The sequence below is a fragment of the Emys orbicularis genome, chromosome 7, assembly GCF_028017835.1.
Source record: "Emys orbicularis isolate rEmyOrb1 chromosome 7, rEmyOrb1.hap1, whole genome shotgun sequence".
Classification (NCBI taxonomy): domain Eukaryota; kingdom Metazoa; phylum Chordata; order Testudines; family Emydidae; genus Emys; species Emys orbicularis.
In genome coordinates, this window is record NC_088689.1 from 103,087,369 (window position 1) to 103,102,609 (window position 15,241).

Consider the following 15,241-nt stretch of genomic DNA (forward strand, 5'->3'; position numbering starts at 1 on the left):
CAAATACACGCTACAGCCAATTCTTATTAACTAAACAAATTTGTTAAACAACAATAGAGAGAGAGTATGGTTAAAAGATCAATATACATACAATCCTTTTAGGTCTAGATTCATAGCAGAAATGGTGAGCTTTGTAGTTGCAAAGAGTTCTTTCAGAAATAGTTCATAGGTTATAGTGCAATGTCCAAATCTCATATTCAGGGCGTACCAGCATAACTGGGACCTCAGTCTTGTGACTCAAACTTCCTCTGATGAAGCTTAAGCAGAGCTGAGATGACAGAATCAGGACCCAAGGATCTTTTAGACAATTTCATGTCCTCTTTGACAAGTTGGGAGTTCCTCTGGGAACAAAAGGTAATTAGGATGACTTTGAAGGAGGTCCATCACCGGTACTTAGCTATACGAATTAACACAAGGCCATTTGCTTGTTTCTCCACCATTCACAGTACATTTCAAAGAGCGATGAATACCGAGATATCCCGTGTTTACAATTCATGTAAATGCTAGGATGTTCTTTTGATCTCTGAACTATCAGAATACATCATAGACAGGACTGTTGATTACATTGTCCACCATACTCATATCTATCGTTTGATAGATTGATAGATATGTGTGTGTGTGTGTGTGTGTGTGTGTGTGTATAAATACACAAAAACACAAATATTATCTCCCCACATATCTTTTGAGGGTTACTTATTTTGCAGGATGTTTAACCTTTTCTGGCCATGTGTCACAGAGGTGTATTTGGGACATAGGGAGAGAATAGAATCAGTGTTCATAGTAAGCGTGAAATTAAAAACTCATTTTGAGGAGACTAAAATCTTTTCTCATACTTATGACACTAAGACCGGCTGACTCCAAGGAAATTGGCTGCTTCTCTGTTTTTGACATGGCACAGTCTAGCTAATGGAATCCTTCCATCAACCTAGCCACGTCCAAATGGGCGGGCTAGGCTGTCCTAACTACAGCACTCAGGATTTGAAATTTTTCACAGCCCTGAGTGATGTAGCCACATTGACCTGTTTTAGGTGTAGACCAGACTTAAATATAAGAGATAACAAACGAATACAGACAGATTGACAGGGGAGCACAAGGAAATAAGCCGCCTGGTCATGGGATTTTTGCCAGAGATGCTCTGCGGCATTAGAGCAGGAATAAGGTTGAGGGTGAGCCAGGGGATTGGAAGGACAGACCTTGCAATGGGAAAGAGGGGCAAAAGAGTCAAGGGTGGAGAAGAGTGAGATATGGAGAGAATTGACAACCATATTGATGGGAGAAAGCTTAAGCTGGGGTTTGTTTTAAACACACTCAGACCTGCACTGAAACAAAGGGCACGTCTACACTGCAATGAAAAACCCACGGCTGGCCCATGCTCATGGGGCTCGGGCTGCCAGCCTGTTTCATTGCTGTGTAGACCTCCAGGCACTGCAATGAATCAGCCCTACAGCCTGAGACCAAGTCAGAGGGCTCAGGTGTCTAGTTGCAGTGTAGGCTTACCCAAAAGGTGTGAATTAAAACCAATTTGGTATTGTGGATGCAGTTTTTGTGTAGACAAGCCCTCAGTTACACCAGTGCAAGTTTTCTAAAGCCTGGTCTACACTTCAAATTTAGGTCAACATAACTATGTTGCTCATGGGATGTGAAAAATCCACACCTCTGATCGACATAGCTATGCCCAGCTAACCTCCAGTGTAAGACGCAACTAGGTCAAAGGAAGAATGCGTCCATTGACCTAGCTATTGTCGGTGGGATGGTAAAGGGAAAAACCCTTTCCGTCCCTGTAAATTGTGTCCACACTACGGGGTTATGCCAGCAGAACTACAGCAATGTCGCTATAGTCCTGGTAGTGAAGAGATAGCCTAATACAGACTGGCCACATATACGAGCGTGTGTATGCTCTTCTTCATTGCCCTACATTCCATCATCTGCCCTTCCACCCCATTCCTTCTGCATCCCCAGGAGCTCCATACCCCCAGGCCTCCGATGCCCGCTCAGAGGTCCCTTCTGCAGAAGCTCTGATCCCCACTCTCCTAGGTATCTGGTCCTCCCTCAACAGGAGTTCTGGTCCCTCATGCCCTGTTTTTCCCCTTTTGGATCTCTAGCCCCTCACAGGTCCTCTGCTTCCCCATGTGATCTGAGCCTACTCCTCTCCAAGAGGTCTGCCCTTCCACAGCTCTCTGGTTCTCTCCAGCTTCTTCGCTCTGCCATTCCCACCCTGTGGATGATTATGTCAGTGGTACTGAGCAGGCCAGGGGAACGGGAGAGCACAGCTGCTCTGACTCTCTGCCCTGACCACAGGGTCCCATACCATAACATGGCAAGAGAAAGCAGTACTCCTGGGCTCAAGGAAAGAAGTGCTTTCTCTCTCCACTGCAGGCTGAAGATTGAGGGACTGTCAGGGCCTTTGGGCTTGTCTACACTTACATTTTATAGTGCTCTAACTTACTGGTTCTGGGCTTTAAAGTGCTAGTGTAGACAGGCTCATGGAGGTGGATTACCAGGAGCACTGGGAGAGCTCTCTCCCAGCGCTCGCGTGTGACCACACTCGCACTTCAAAGCGCTGCCACAGGAGCGTTCCCAGGGCAGCACTTTGAAGTTTCCAGTGTAGACATACCCTTTGTCTGCAGAGCTGGGCAGGGGGTCGGGGGAGGGTAGGAATGGGGGGGGGGGAAGGTAAATACACTGCTGCCCCCACCCCTGGTTGAGTGGTAGGGGAGAAAAAGCAAGTCCTCCTTGTAATTACCCTATAATCCCAATGTAAAGTGAAGCTATCCTGCCAATCTACTATTGCAGAAAATGATCTCCACCCGAACAATTAGCAGCCGGAAAGGTGGGAACTCTCCCCTCCCCCAGCCCATTGCCTTGTGAGGTGAGGGTCTTCAAAGCTTGGGGGCCTCCATTTGGTCCTAAGAGTTTGACAAGCCAGCAATAGCAAGGAATTTCTGAGTTCATGCTGACACTCCGCTGCTTTACACTTTGACACTCGCTCAGAAGGCCAATTATTTGATTTCTGTACTTTCTGCTTTGCTTCCAGGAAGCTCCATTTCATGTCAAAGCTCTGACATGGATGGCTAACATAAGTGTGTTGAATGGCTCAGTAGTACATGTATCTTTGGCACAGGGTATGGCATTTCTACACATATGTTAGCCATTCATTCATTTCCTGGTCTTTACAGATTGTTTATTATAAGGCTAACTTATTGGAGAACCATCAGCTCTGTACAGAAAGGATCCTGTGAATGCTCTGTAGCCAGTATTTAAATATCAGCAATTCAGCCTTTTATAAGAAGGCCTACTCCTAATAATTACTTTCTACCAGCAATTTTTCCATTTTAAAATAGTAGTAACCTTTGTACTTAGGTGGGGAAATCTACTTAATACTAAGGAACTCATAGTTCACCCCCATATATATCCCTTTTATAAACAACCAGATTAAATAACTTAATTCAAAATCTGTGTATATTTGGAGGGACAGGAAAGGCAAAAGAGAGAGATGAAAAACTTGATCCCAATATTAAATTGCACCCTTAAAATTCAGGGAACTGGATTCTATATTAGAAATGCTATCTGGAGAGCTCTGAACGGTATGCCATTATACAGCAAACAACAGAATTATGGTCTGACTTCCATTATTCCCTCCCGCCTGCAATGACCACCACAGTAACAGACTGGCACTTGATCTCCAGCGTATTAATCGCAAGTCTCCTCTTTCCTGTGCATCTCGCCCAGCTGAGAGAAGACACAGCAGATGTCATTGGAAGGGCACAGGGTCTTAGAGGAATTGCTGAGCTGCCCCTTTAAAGGGCTGCATAGCATTACGCCAGCAATGATGTGCATGATGATGCCGGATCTAGCTGTGACACTGCACTGCATTGGAGACGATGACGATGCTCTTCATTTGAGCTGGAAGAAGCCAAGATGCAGCCAACAGCTGCTTTCCAGTGAGAGCTGAAGACAGACTTCCCGGGGAGGGTGAATTACATCGCTACTGCCTCGCACAGACACAAACCAGACAGAAACATGCATGCCCAGAACATCCATCAGTAGCAATGCATCCTCTGCGCTGCCGTGCCACCTCCCCACTGCAGAGAGCAGGCTGCTTTGCAGGCAGCAGTGAATTAGTCCTTGCTGCAGCCCCAGGATATATGACCGGCCTCCCATTACAGATGGGCCAAATTCCTCCCAGGAGTAACTCCAGCCTTTGCAGCGGAGTTACCCCAGAGATTAGCGTGGCCCCCAAACGTTCAGGGGGCCTTGCCCAAGGTCAGACAGTGGCTGAGGCACCCCGGGTCTCCAGATCCCCCTTCATGTGCCGCAGCCCCTAGCCCGCGCTCTCTGCCTTGCCCACTCTCCCTCCAACAGACGGGCACAGGGCAGTCAGTCCCGGCGGGTCACCCCCTGGCCGCCAGCCGGCCACTGCCCCGGGCCCCGGCTCACCTCCTTCAGCTGCTCCATCTCCGTGCGGATGGTCTCGTACTCCGCCTCCAGCTCCTCGTACTGCTGCTTGAGCTGCTGCTTCTCCTCCAGCACGGCCAGCCCGTACTCCGCCGCCTGGATCTTCTCCCGGGTGGTCTCGCCCAGCTCCTGGGAGAGCCGCTTGAGCTCACTCCGCAGCCACTCCGGCTCCGACTCCATCACCAGCTTGGCGTAGTCCTCCTCCTCCATAGCCAGAGCCATCGCGGCCGGCCGGGAGCGGCGCCTCCCGTCCCCGTCCGGCGGGGCAACGCAGCGAGGGGGGCTGCGGGGCGAGCCGGGCAGGGGGACGGACGCAGCGCCCTTAACACCCCCGCAGCCGCTGGGCTGCCATGGGCCGCCCTCGGCGAGCACAACTTGGCCCCGCTGCTGCGCTGCCAGCTCCCCCGGCTGCCATGAAACGGGCAGGGCGCTCGGTTCGCTCTCGCCCCTGGCTGCACCCCCGCCCCAGCCAGCCCCTTACACCATGATTCCTGCCTCCTCCTGCAGGCTGCGGCTGCGAAACTAGCTGGGCAGGCAGAGCGCAGTGAAATCATTCAAAAGGAACGGCCAGCCAGCTGCCCGGCGGGCCTTGTGGGACGTGTAGTCCCGCCTCCCCCCAGCTCCAAGCAAACGCGTGCCTCAGAGGACTACGAGTCCCACAATGCACAGGGAGGGCAGCCCAGCTGGAAGGCAGCCCCAGCCCTCTTGGAGGAATTCTTGCTAGGGGAAGAAGCTAGCAGAGGGCTGTGTTATTATCATCATCGGCGTCAGGGCAACTTTTACTTGGAACAGTGACGCCTACAGGCCGCGTCAAACCTAGGTGGCTACATTATTGCGGGCGGGGGGTCAGAGTTGTGCCAGTTTCTGTGATATGTTGCTTTCAGAGGCGGTATTCATTGCAAACAGGGGTCACTAAGTGAAATCAGCGGAAGTTGGGCACCTAAATACCTTTGGGAATCAGACTCGTCTATGATGGAAGTGAACTTAAGATAGCACGGACCCCTCTGGCTTTTAAACAACACAGGACTATGTTTTCCCCCCAAAGTTGTTATCATCGCCATCATTGTCAACCCCATCTGTCTTCTTTGTTGTAGTTCTATAATTATTTATTTATTCATTGATGTATACAGCACTATTGTTGTGCATGGTACTTTACCAACAAAAGTATTTTGTTTGTTTTAATTTCCTCAGCTGAAAGATTACATCAATCTTTGCAGGACCAGGGATATGGATTTAGGCATGTGCTCAATTTTATGCACATCAATAGTACACATTGAAGTCACTGCTCACATGTGTAAAGTTAATTATGTGCATAGGCCTTCTCAGCATCAGGGCCCTCTCATGATCCTGTAAACCCTTGCTCACATGCATAGCTGCAGTGAAATCAAAGGTAATGCTTGTGTGAGTGAATATTCAGCACATAAGAAAGGGTTTAAAGATCTGGCTAAAAGCTAAGATGTAACAAAGAGTGAGGGCCACAAAGAATGGGAGGGGAGGAGAGGGAAGGGAGAACAAAGGTTGCAACAATGGGAGCATGTGTTTGCTTTTGAATGTTATGCATGCTTCTTGAGGGTGCTGTTTTTGTTCAAAAACTAAAACTGATATATAGCATTCTGATAGAATTAACTGGTTACATGAAATAGTTACCGCTATTGTACTGTAAAGCTGTACCATTGCTCTAGCTTTCACTCAAGGAGGTACATTTAATGCTGCTATAGATTCCTCCCTACATTTATAACTGAAGTACAATGGTTGCTAATTAAAGCAGTTATTTGAAATTAGAAACACCTTAAGTTATTGATTATGATTTTTATTGGGGGTGCTTGTTTATGGTGGTTATTATATTATTAGTTTGGGGGTCTTTATGTAATTCTTCTTTCACTCAGCTTGTTTATTTCTCTATATAGTGCCACTGATGTGCATGGCACTGGGCAGATAAGTAAGAAGATGAGGTTCTGGTTTCCAGGAGTTTACAGTCCGAACAGATAAGGGGAACAGAGTGGTAGCCATGTGAGTCGATCAGCAGAAACAACTACAGACCATGAAGTGGAGTAGGGCTGGGCAGAAATACCAGAAAACAAGGGGAAAGGTAAGCAGCTTGTGCAGGAACATAATTAAATGTATTTTATTACAGGTTTGTCTTAATTTTTTTATTAGTTTACTATATTTTTTAGGGTTTTGCAGAAGCAGGTACAGGCATAAGGGGAAAAAGGAGTGGGTGCTGGAGTTAAGATTAATTATAGAAAGTGAAGCTAAAGTAATGCTCTCTCAAAAGCACATGGTAAAGCTTTGTATTCCTTTAAGACACAGATCCAGCAAAGCACATAAGCACATGTATAACTTTAATCACATGAGTCATTCCATTTAATTCAATAGAACGCCTCACATTTAAAGTTATGCAAGTGCTTAAATAATTTGCTGAACTGGGGCCTAAATATCAGAGGGGTAGCCGTGTTAGTCTGGATCTGTAAAAAGCAACAGAGGGTCCTGTGGCACCTTTAAGACCTTTAATTCACCCACGAAAGCTTATGCTCCAATACATCTGTTAGTCTTAAAGGTGCCACAGGACCCTCTGGGGCCTAAATGAGCATTGTATGTAAACTATATAAGACGTATAATTGATAAGAGGCTTGCAACTGACTAGAATTCAGAAGAAAATAATTTTATAAGCAATAGAAATGTGCAGAAGTTACAAGATCTTACTTGCCAGGTATAATTTTGTTAAATACTTTGTACAGTGTTAGTTCATTATTAGTATTTCACCACAGCAGTAGCATATTTAGACCTATGCAGTTGTGAATATGGCCCAGGATTTTCCAGGGCCACTCACCACATTTGCACACCCAACCTTCCAACCAGAGTTTCAGACTCAATGCCCATCGGTTATTTCATCTAACTTTAGCACCAGCTAGCAATGGCAGAGAATGAATTCCTTAGCATTCCTCCCTTGTTGCCAGCTTTATCTCCTGGCTCCTTGGTTCTTTTAGGATGGAGCACCAGAAATCAGAGAGCCTCACAACCAGCTGTATGGAGGAAGTAGCAGCAGCAGCAGCTGATGGGGACAGTGTCATGGGTACACAGGAGTGGGTCCTAGTCACCCTGGGCAGAGTGATGGATGGGGCATGTATCATTTTATACAGGGATGGCCCTAAGAATGAAGTAGCAAGTACATTTCTGTGTGAAAGTAAACATCTTGCCATAATTTTCCCCATCAGGAGTAATGTGGTAATTGTCCCCGTAAATCCTCCATATGCCCATTTGAGTTCAGAAGATCCCTTCCTTTTTCATTGTTTCACATCTCCCAACTCAGTGGCTCCATCTTACAGTTCCCCATCCCTCAACTGGGAATAATGGCATTTCACAGGGCTGGCATTTCACAGGGTTAATGTGAGGATAAATGCACTAAAAACAGTGGGTTGCTCAGGTACTACAGGAACGGAGGGGGGGAAAGGGGGTTGTATAAGTATCTAAGATAGATAGATTTTGCAGCTGTCTTGGTTGGCTTGTATAGCTCCAGGGCCAGCTCCAGGCACCAGCGGAGCAAGCACGTGCCTGGGACGGCACATGCTAAGGGGTGGCATTCAGTCCATACTTGGGGCGTCATAGTCCGGTCATTTGTGGGTTTTTTTTTTTTTTTTTTCCTGCTTCATCAGTTCAAGCGGCGGCAGTCCGAGACGCTTTTTTTTTTGCGCTTCGGCAGTTCGGGCGGCGGCAGTCCAAGACGCTTTTTATTTATTTATTTTTGCTTGGGGCAGCAAAAATGGTGGAGCTGGCCCTGTATAGCTCTCTACACAATAATACTTGAGCAGCCTCCAACCTATCCCCATCCCACTTGAAAAAGATGCAGCTCTTTTGATGAGGAAATGTAATCAGCTATTGTTGCTAGTTACCCTTTAATAAAAGAATGGTGGTTACCAACTAAGAGTAAACAGGACACAGTGAATGACGTAATTACTTCTCCACCGCGGGTAGCATTAATTTATAAGCCATGATGTAGGGCTAAGCACCCTGGGCCAAATTCTGCTCTCCGGCCTGGTCTCGACCTAGAACTTAGGTCGACCTTGCTACATTGCTCAGGCTGTGAAAAATTTCATGCCCTGTGCAACCTAGATAGGTCAATCTAACCCTCACTGTAGATGCTACTAGGTCAGCAGAAGAATGCTTCCATCGATCTACCTACCGCCTCTCAAGGGGGTGGATCTACTACAGTGATGTAAAAACCCCTTCCGTCATGATAGTAGGTGTCTACACTACAGGGCTACAGCAGCACAGCTGCAATGCCCATTGTAAATCCTGAGTAACTCCACTGAAGTTAGTGAATTTACTCCAGATTGACAGCAGTGTAACTGAGAGCACTATTTGGCCCTCTGCATGTCAGCTTGAGCACTTGCCCAACTTGTTCATAGCTTGTCCTTCTTTTATTGCAGCAGGCACAGCTGAGAATTTCACCTAATGTCAAAAATAATTGGTATTGAATTGGTGGGCAAGTGCCAAACACAATAAAAAACAATTACCTGTCTGAGCACACATGAGGATTAGAGCATAGTATATAACACGGGCTGTGCCTATAGCTCCAGGGCTTTTTCAGGCTGCTTTAATCTGCCACCTACCTATGTTCATCCAGATCCACCTTGGTACATATAAAAACATTCCCCTTTAATGAAGTGTTTTAATGTCTGTGAGTTTAACCTCATAGTCATGAAGCCGCCCGGCTAATATTTTATTTTGAAGAACTTGTGCCAACCCAAACCTCCACATGGTTCATCTAGAGAGGCTGCATTTGACATGTGAATACTGAGGTAATGCCCTAATTCTCGTCCCTGTAACAAACTTGCCGTGAGCTGAAAAACAAAAGTTTGATGTAAACAGCCCGCTGCAGTTAACGAAAATTCCTTCTTTTTTCAGTTTCAAAATGCCTTGAGTCCTGTGTTAATAGCAAACCTGTATGTATTGGGCCTGATTCCGAAAACCTCACACACCCCTGACAGCTAACACCCAGCTTTTAGAACTAGGAGTACTTGTGGCACCTTAGAGACTAACAAATTGATTTGGGCATAAGCTTTCGTGGGCTAAAACCCACTTCATCAGATGCATGCAGTGCAAAATACAGTAGGAAGATAGATATATATATACACACACATAGAGAACATGAAAAAATGGGGGTTGCCATACCAACTCTAACGAGACTAATCAATTAATACACTAATCAATTTATACACTCTCAATTATTTCTTCTCTAAATTCACATCAATTCCACATGCCCAATGCTCATTTAAACCCCCAATGCACTACATGCAACCAAACTGGCTGGGTCTGCTTCTGATCTCACAGTGTTATAAGCTGATGTAACTAACTCCTTTGACTTCAATGGATGCACTCCAGATTTACCACATGGTGAGATCAGAATTTGGCCCACTGAACATGAAAGTCCTGGAGTAGCACTGCCACACTTGACTTGCAGCTGTTTTCATACTCTGCTACCATTGTTGTTCTGCCAGTTTCCACTCCCTCCCAAACTATACAAGCTGGCAAGGTCAGAAGCAGCCCCTACTGTCTATAACTGGCAAGTAGCTCTGCTTCCCAGCTGCCCAACAAGGAGAATCAAGGAGGAAAATGGCCAGGGTGGTGAGACTGCACACAAGAGCAACTTTCTTCCCGGTATTCAGGGACAAAGACAACTGGAGGCTTGACGGGCGCTTTATCCCCCTCTCCCCCCAAAAAAGTTTAAGGATTGTATTAACAAAGAAAGGAAATGCTGAGTTTGGAAGAGAAACTTGCTTATCTCACTTGATTAAAAGTGGACAAATTTAGTCATGGTACAAAACTATTCATTAAAACTATATTCAACAGCTATTATTCTATTATTTCTTTAACTGTAGTCCCCTCCTCCACCCCCACTTCCCCATAAAGAAAGTTGTCTGTGCCCCTGGTACTTTCCAACTTTCATGGGAGATCTGGGACCTGGACTGGACCTTAAGGAGATGAGCCATATTGGTGGCCCTAGTCCAGGGTTCCTCAAACTTCATTGCACCGTGACCCCCTTCTGACAACAAAATTACTACACGACTCTGGAAGGGGGACGGAAGCCCAAGCCCCACCACCCCGGGCTGGGGAGCCAAAGCCCAAGCCCAAGCCCTGCCATCCTGGGGGGTGCCGAAGCTTGAGAGCTTCAGCCCTGGGTGGTGGGGCTCAGATTTCGGCTTCAGCCCCGAGCCTCAGCAAGTCTAACGCCAGCCGTGGTGATCCCATTAAAATGGGGTCGCAACCCACTCTGGGGTCCCAACCCACAGTTTGAGAACCGCTGCCCTAGTCTTACACTTCAAAGGGAGTTCATTAAAACCAGGGTATTTATTTGATTATGGCCTTGGCAAACTTGGGCTTAGAGGTAACAGCACCCCATATAGTTTCAGCAGTGGGAGAATTTGCAGCTGTAAATGGGTTGGATGAAGAACAAAAGTAAAGTGGGTAGAAAGGACCAAGAGGTGATGTGAAAGTTAAAGTTAGATTCCTTTAAGCTCAATGAAACTCTTTTATACCCACCCTACTCAGCATCTAATGGCATGTCCATGCTATAAGTGAAGGTGTGATTGTATTTGTAGTATGAGTAGGCATACCCATGCTAGCTTTAATCTAGCTAGCACAAGGGACAATAATAGTGAAGACGTGGCAGCATTATCCACCTGGGTACAATCCCACCGGGGACCTTAGCTAGGTACTTGCATGACTGCCCATGCCACCATATTTTCACTAATATTGTTACCCGTACTATCTAGATTAAAGCTAGCATGGGTAGGCCTACCCATGCTACAATCACACCTTCACTTGTAGTGTAGATATATCCTAAGGGGGCTGGGAAATAGTTTAACTTACATGCAGTGGAGCCAGAAAAAGGCAAAATGAGGTATAAATTTGAGTAGCCTTCACCCTACTTTAATTTATACTATTTTATAGCTCTTTGGTGTATAATTTAGGTAGCAGTTAGCAAAAGCTATGTTACCAGCTCCAGGAAAGGAAGTAAGTGTGAAAACAAAAGGCTTACTGTTTCTGTCATAAATTGGGAACATCATTTCAATGAGAAAGGGAGACACAGGCCCTGGTTCTCTACTCTGTTGCACTGGTTTTGTGTACCATCAGTGAAGTCAGTGGTCAAAACTTTATGAATTTTGAAATCTTGAAAGCCAAAATAATATGGGGAATTTTTAGAAATATTTTGTTGATTTCCCCCCCTTTTTCTTGACCAGTTATATTGCCAACCCTAAGCATTCAAAAACCATTAGTCAGATGCAAAACAAAATCAGGAGGCTGACTTAAAAATCATGAGATTTTGGAGAAATAATAAATTTGGGATTCTCTTTTATTTGTCTTGGTTTCTGAGCTTTTAGGGTGCACTCAGATAATATTTTCAGGTTTTCTTTTCAACCACAAGGACTAGGGACTTAGTTTCTCTTTTTAAATGGAACCTGAGATTTTTACATAATCACTTGCCTATCTGAGCTTGGGTTTTAAGAAAACACTGAATATTGCAAGATGCATGGTAAAATCATGAGAGATGGCAACACTGCTTAACAAAGGTGGGCTAATTGTTTTGTCATAGATCAGATTTGAGTAATTAACTATTTGTGTTCTGGATGGCTCATAAAACTGCTGGAGTCTCATTATCAGATCCCATTCTGCAATGTTTTGCTAAATAGTCTTGTTCAAAATGTGAAGGAAAACGTTCAGCAGCAACTGTCAACATGGGAACCGCTATTTCAAAGGCATGGGCATTTTTGGAAAAGAGCAGATTGCCAAAGATAGAGCTCACATGATGCTTTGAGATGATGGAGTTAGCATAAAAAAAGCTTGTAATGACTGCAATGTGTACGTGCTGGCACTTGTCCACAACCTGCACATCTGCTTCAAGAAGTTTCTGTGGGGAAGTTGATCATAGTTAGCCAGAAGGTGACTGGTCATTTCAATCACCTCTCTTCTGCTGTCTCCAACCATACAAACCCCTGACTGATGACCCAGCTGATTCAAGGTTCACAGCCAAGTGTAACTCCATTTATAGTACAACATGCTTAAGACACCGGCTGGAAAAACAAGACATTCTCACTCTGTATTGTTCAGAAGATTTCAATTTTAACCCACTTGCTATATCCCAGTGGAATCTCCTAGACACTGTAATGTGAGGCCTCAAACCATTCAAGGAGCTAACAACAAAAGTCAACTCCGACCAAGCCTGAATTACCACGGTGTTTCTTGCTGTGTGAACACGGACAGCCCAAAAAGTGAAGTATCAGATGAAGACATCAGAGCCATGAAAGCTAAGATTTTCATATCTCATTTCAGACCAGTTCAACTGCATCAAAATAGGGCAAGGATATACAATTGCCTGTTTAAGTTGTATCTGTATAGAGTTCAGATATTATAAATGATGGCACAATAAACATCCATCTTGAAACTGGGTCCTCAAAACAGGCATATATATATATATTTATATATATACACACACACACCCTGAAAGAAGTAACACTCCTGTAAATCTGTATTCTCGCAGACTGCCAGACCTCTACTCTCAGACCCTTTGGGCAGATTATTCCTGGAAGGGAATTAATGATCTGTGAACAGGCGGGTGCATTGGGCTCATTGCAAGATCAGGGCTATGGCTACAGGTATAAAAAAGCAGAGCATACTGCCTGACACCCCAAATGCCCTCTGCATCACTGTCACCTGTCATGGAGGGCCTGGGGAATGGGCTCATTATGAAGATTTAAAGGAAGGAATATAGGTAAGGCCAATTTCCACCCCAGGTTCCTGCTGCTAGTAGAGATTTTTCTAGTAGATGTCTGTGTGCAAGGCCTGTCAGAATTTGGCCCACTGTCTTTGGGTTTGTAAGTGTCATGCATGTCACACATCAACTGCTAGAAGAGGGCCTCATCCTCCCTGATTGAACTAACCTTGTTATCTCTAGACTGATTCTTGCCTGCATATTTATACCTGCCTCTGGAAATTTCCACTACATGCGTCTGACAAAGTGGGTATTCACCCACAAAAGCTTATGCTCCAATACATCTGTTAGTCTATAAGGTGCCACAGGACTCTTTGTCGCTTTTTACAGATCCAGACTAACACGGCTACCCCTCTGATACTTGATATGCATGTCTATGTTACATTTCCCTGATCCTAGCTTTCCACTTTACTGTTTTTTAATAGAAAAATAAAACAGAAGGGCTGAAAATACATTCCAAACATTTTGCTACAGATTCAGAGATAGGACTGGACACTACATGCGTGACTGATCTGTGTTGATGACTGGTCCTTAAACAAAAAAACAGGAAAGTAATAATCTCGTGTGCTTTGAAATGCAATGACTGAGTACTCTGGATATGCATCATTTACTACTATACATAGGAAAGTTTGGTGAGTTTACATCTTTACTGGCTGAAATCTGCCAGTAGCAGAGTTTGCAACTTATTCATTTATGTAGGAAATACAGATTTTTGTCAAAAAATTAAATTCTTAAAGTGTCCATGAGCAGGCAAAGAATGTGATTAACTCCTAAGACTAGTTTTGGCTGATCTTTGGGGGCATACATGGAACAGGGGGTTGCCCACTGAGTCGATATACAGCCTAATAATTGCTTGGCTTATTGCCAGAGGTAGAGAAGTAGGAACGAATGAAGGGCCCAATAACAGTATGTCTGGCATGCCATCTGCTAGGCATATCAGGCAGCAGATGCTCGGCATGGTTACTCAGTAAAAAACATGCTCCCTGTTCTGCCAGCATGGAATGAGTGTGGGGGGAGTGGGCATTTTTATTAAATATTTCCTTATTTTAATTTGTTGTCTTTGTATTACAAACAGCCTCTCACATAAAGCCAGCTAATGCGCCTAATGACTACTTTTAGTCATTTATTCTTCCTCAGTCTTGTCTACATCAGAGAGTTGCACTGGGTTTAATTAAAGTTGGGTCTTTGAAACTGATTTAGTTAAATTGGTGCCAAAGCTGTGTGAACACTCTTAGTTTGGTTTAAATCAGGCTTATTTCAGTTTAGCTTAAAATTGTACACAAAGCCTAAATGTAACCTTACTGAACCCACGAGCCAGTTAGAAGTCATACAGTGGGCAGGGCCCGGAATTTAGATTTTATGGGATTCCTTTTCCTTTCCATTCCCCTCACACACTCACATCTTTTTAGGTGGGGCAGAGCAGTTCCTTTTTCCCATTGCTTTAACTATTGTGAAGTAACCAATATCTGGTGTTAAGTGCTATAAAAACTGGTGCATAAAAAGCTTTCAGGTTGTGAGGTATGGCTTTGCTGTCTATATTTATCTATGGCTAATCAAGAGTTTGTAAGTAAATATACACACATCACAAATTTGCATAATTATTTAAGCTAATATAAATATAATCAACCTATGTATCTTTCCCTCCTCCAGTCCAACTTTTTCACAGGAATTTAGCTTTTAAGGCACAATGACCATTGCAAGTTTTTGCCTTGCCTTTCCCCCCCAAACACTGTTAGATACTGTAGTAAAAAGTGTCTCATCTGCAAAACATCAATTTGACGGGAGCAGGTAGCAAACTATACAGAACTACATGGAATGTAGCATATAGGTAAATAGGACTTGATTTTTCTCTTACACTGGTGTAATTAAGATCAAAGGCCAGATTTCTGGCCCCATTAAAGATACTTTGCGCCATTTCTGCAGTGCAAAGCAGCTTTAACTCAGTTAAAGGGACACTGGAGGAGTCCCACAACATGAAAGATTCCTCCAGTCACATAGGGTGACTGCAGACCTCGT

The 15,241-nt window shown here is 44.7% G+C and overlaps 2 protein-coding genes across 2 annotated transcripts in view; one reads left to right on the forward strand and one right to left on the reverse strand.

Moving 5' to 3' along the window:
- The window catches only part of BICD2 (BICD cargo adaptor 2), a 152,674-nt gene extending 147,997 nt beyond the window's left edge, over positions 1 to 4,677 (reverse strand). Inside the window, 1 exon segment of the mRNA XM_065407624.1 lies at positions 4,438 to 4,677. Within this exon segment, the coding sequence (XP_065263696.1) occupies positions 4,438 to 4,677 (240 nt within the window).
- A 1,796-nt stretch (positions 4,678 to 6,473) lies between these two features.
- TMEM40 (transmembrane protein 40) overlaps positions 6,474 to 15,241 on the forward strand; it is an 81,056-nt gene continuing 72,288 nt past the window's right edge. The window contains exon 1 of the mRNA XM_065408577.1: positions 6,474 to 6,544. The gene's annotated coding sequence lies outside the window, so the exon portion shown is untranslated. The remainder of the gene's footprint in view (positions 6,545 to 15,241) is intronic.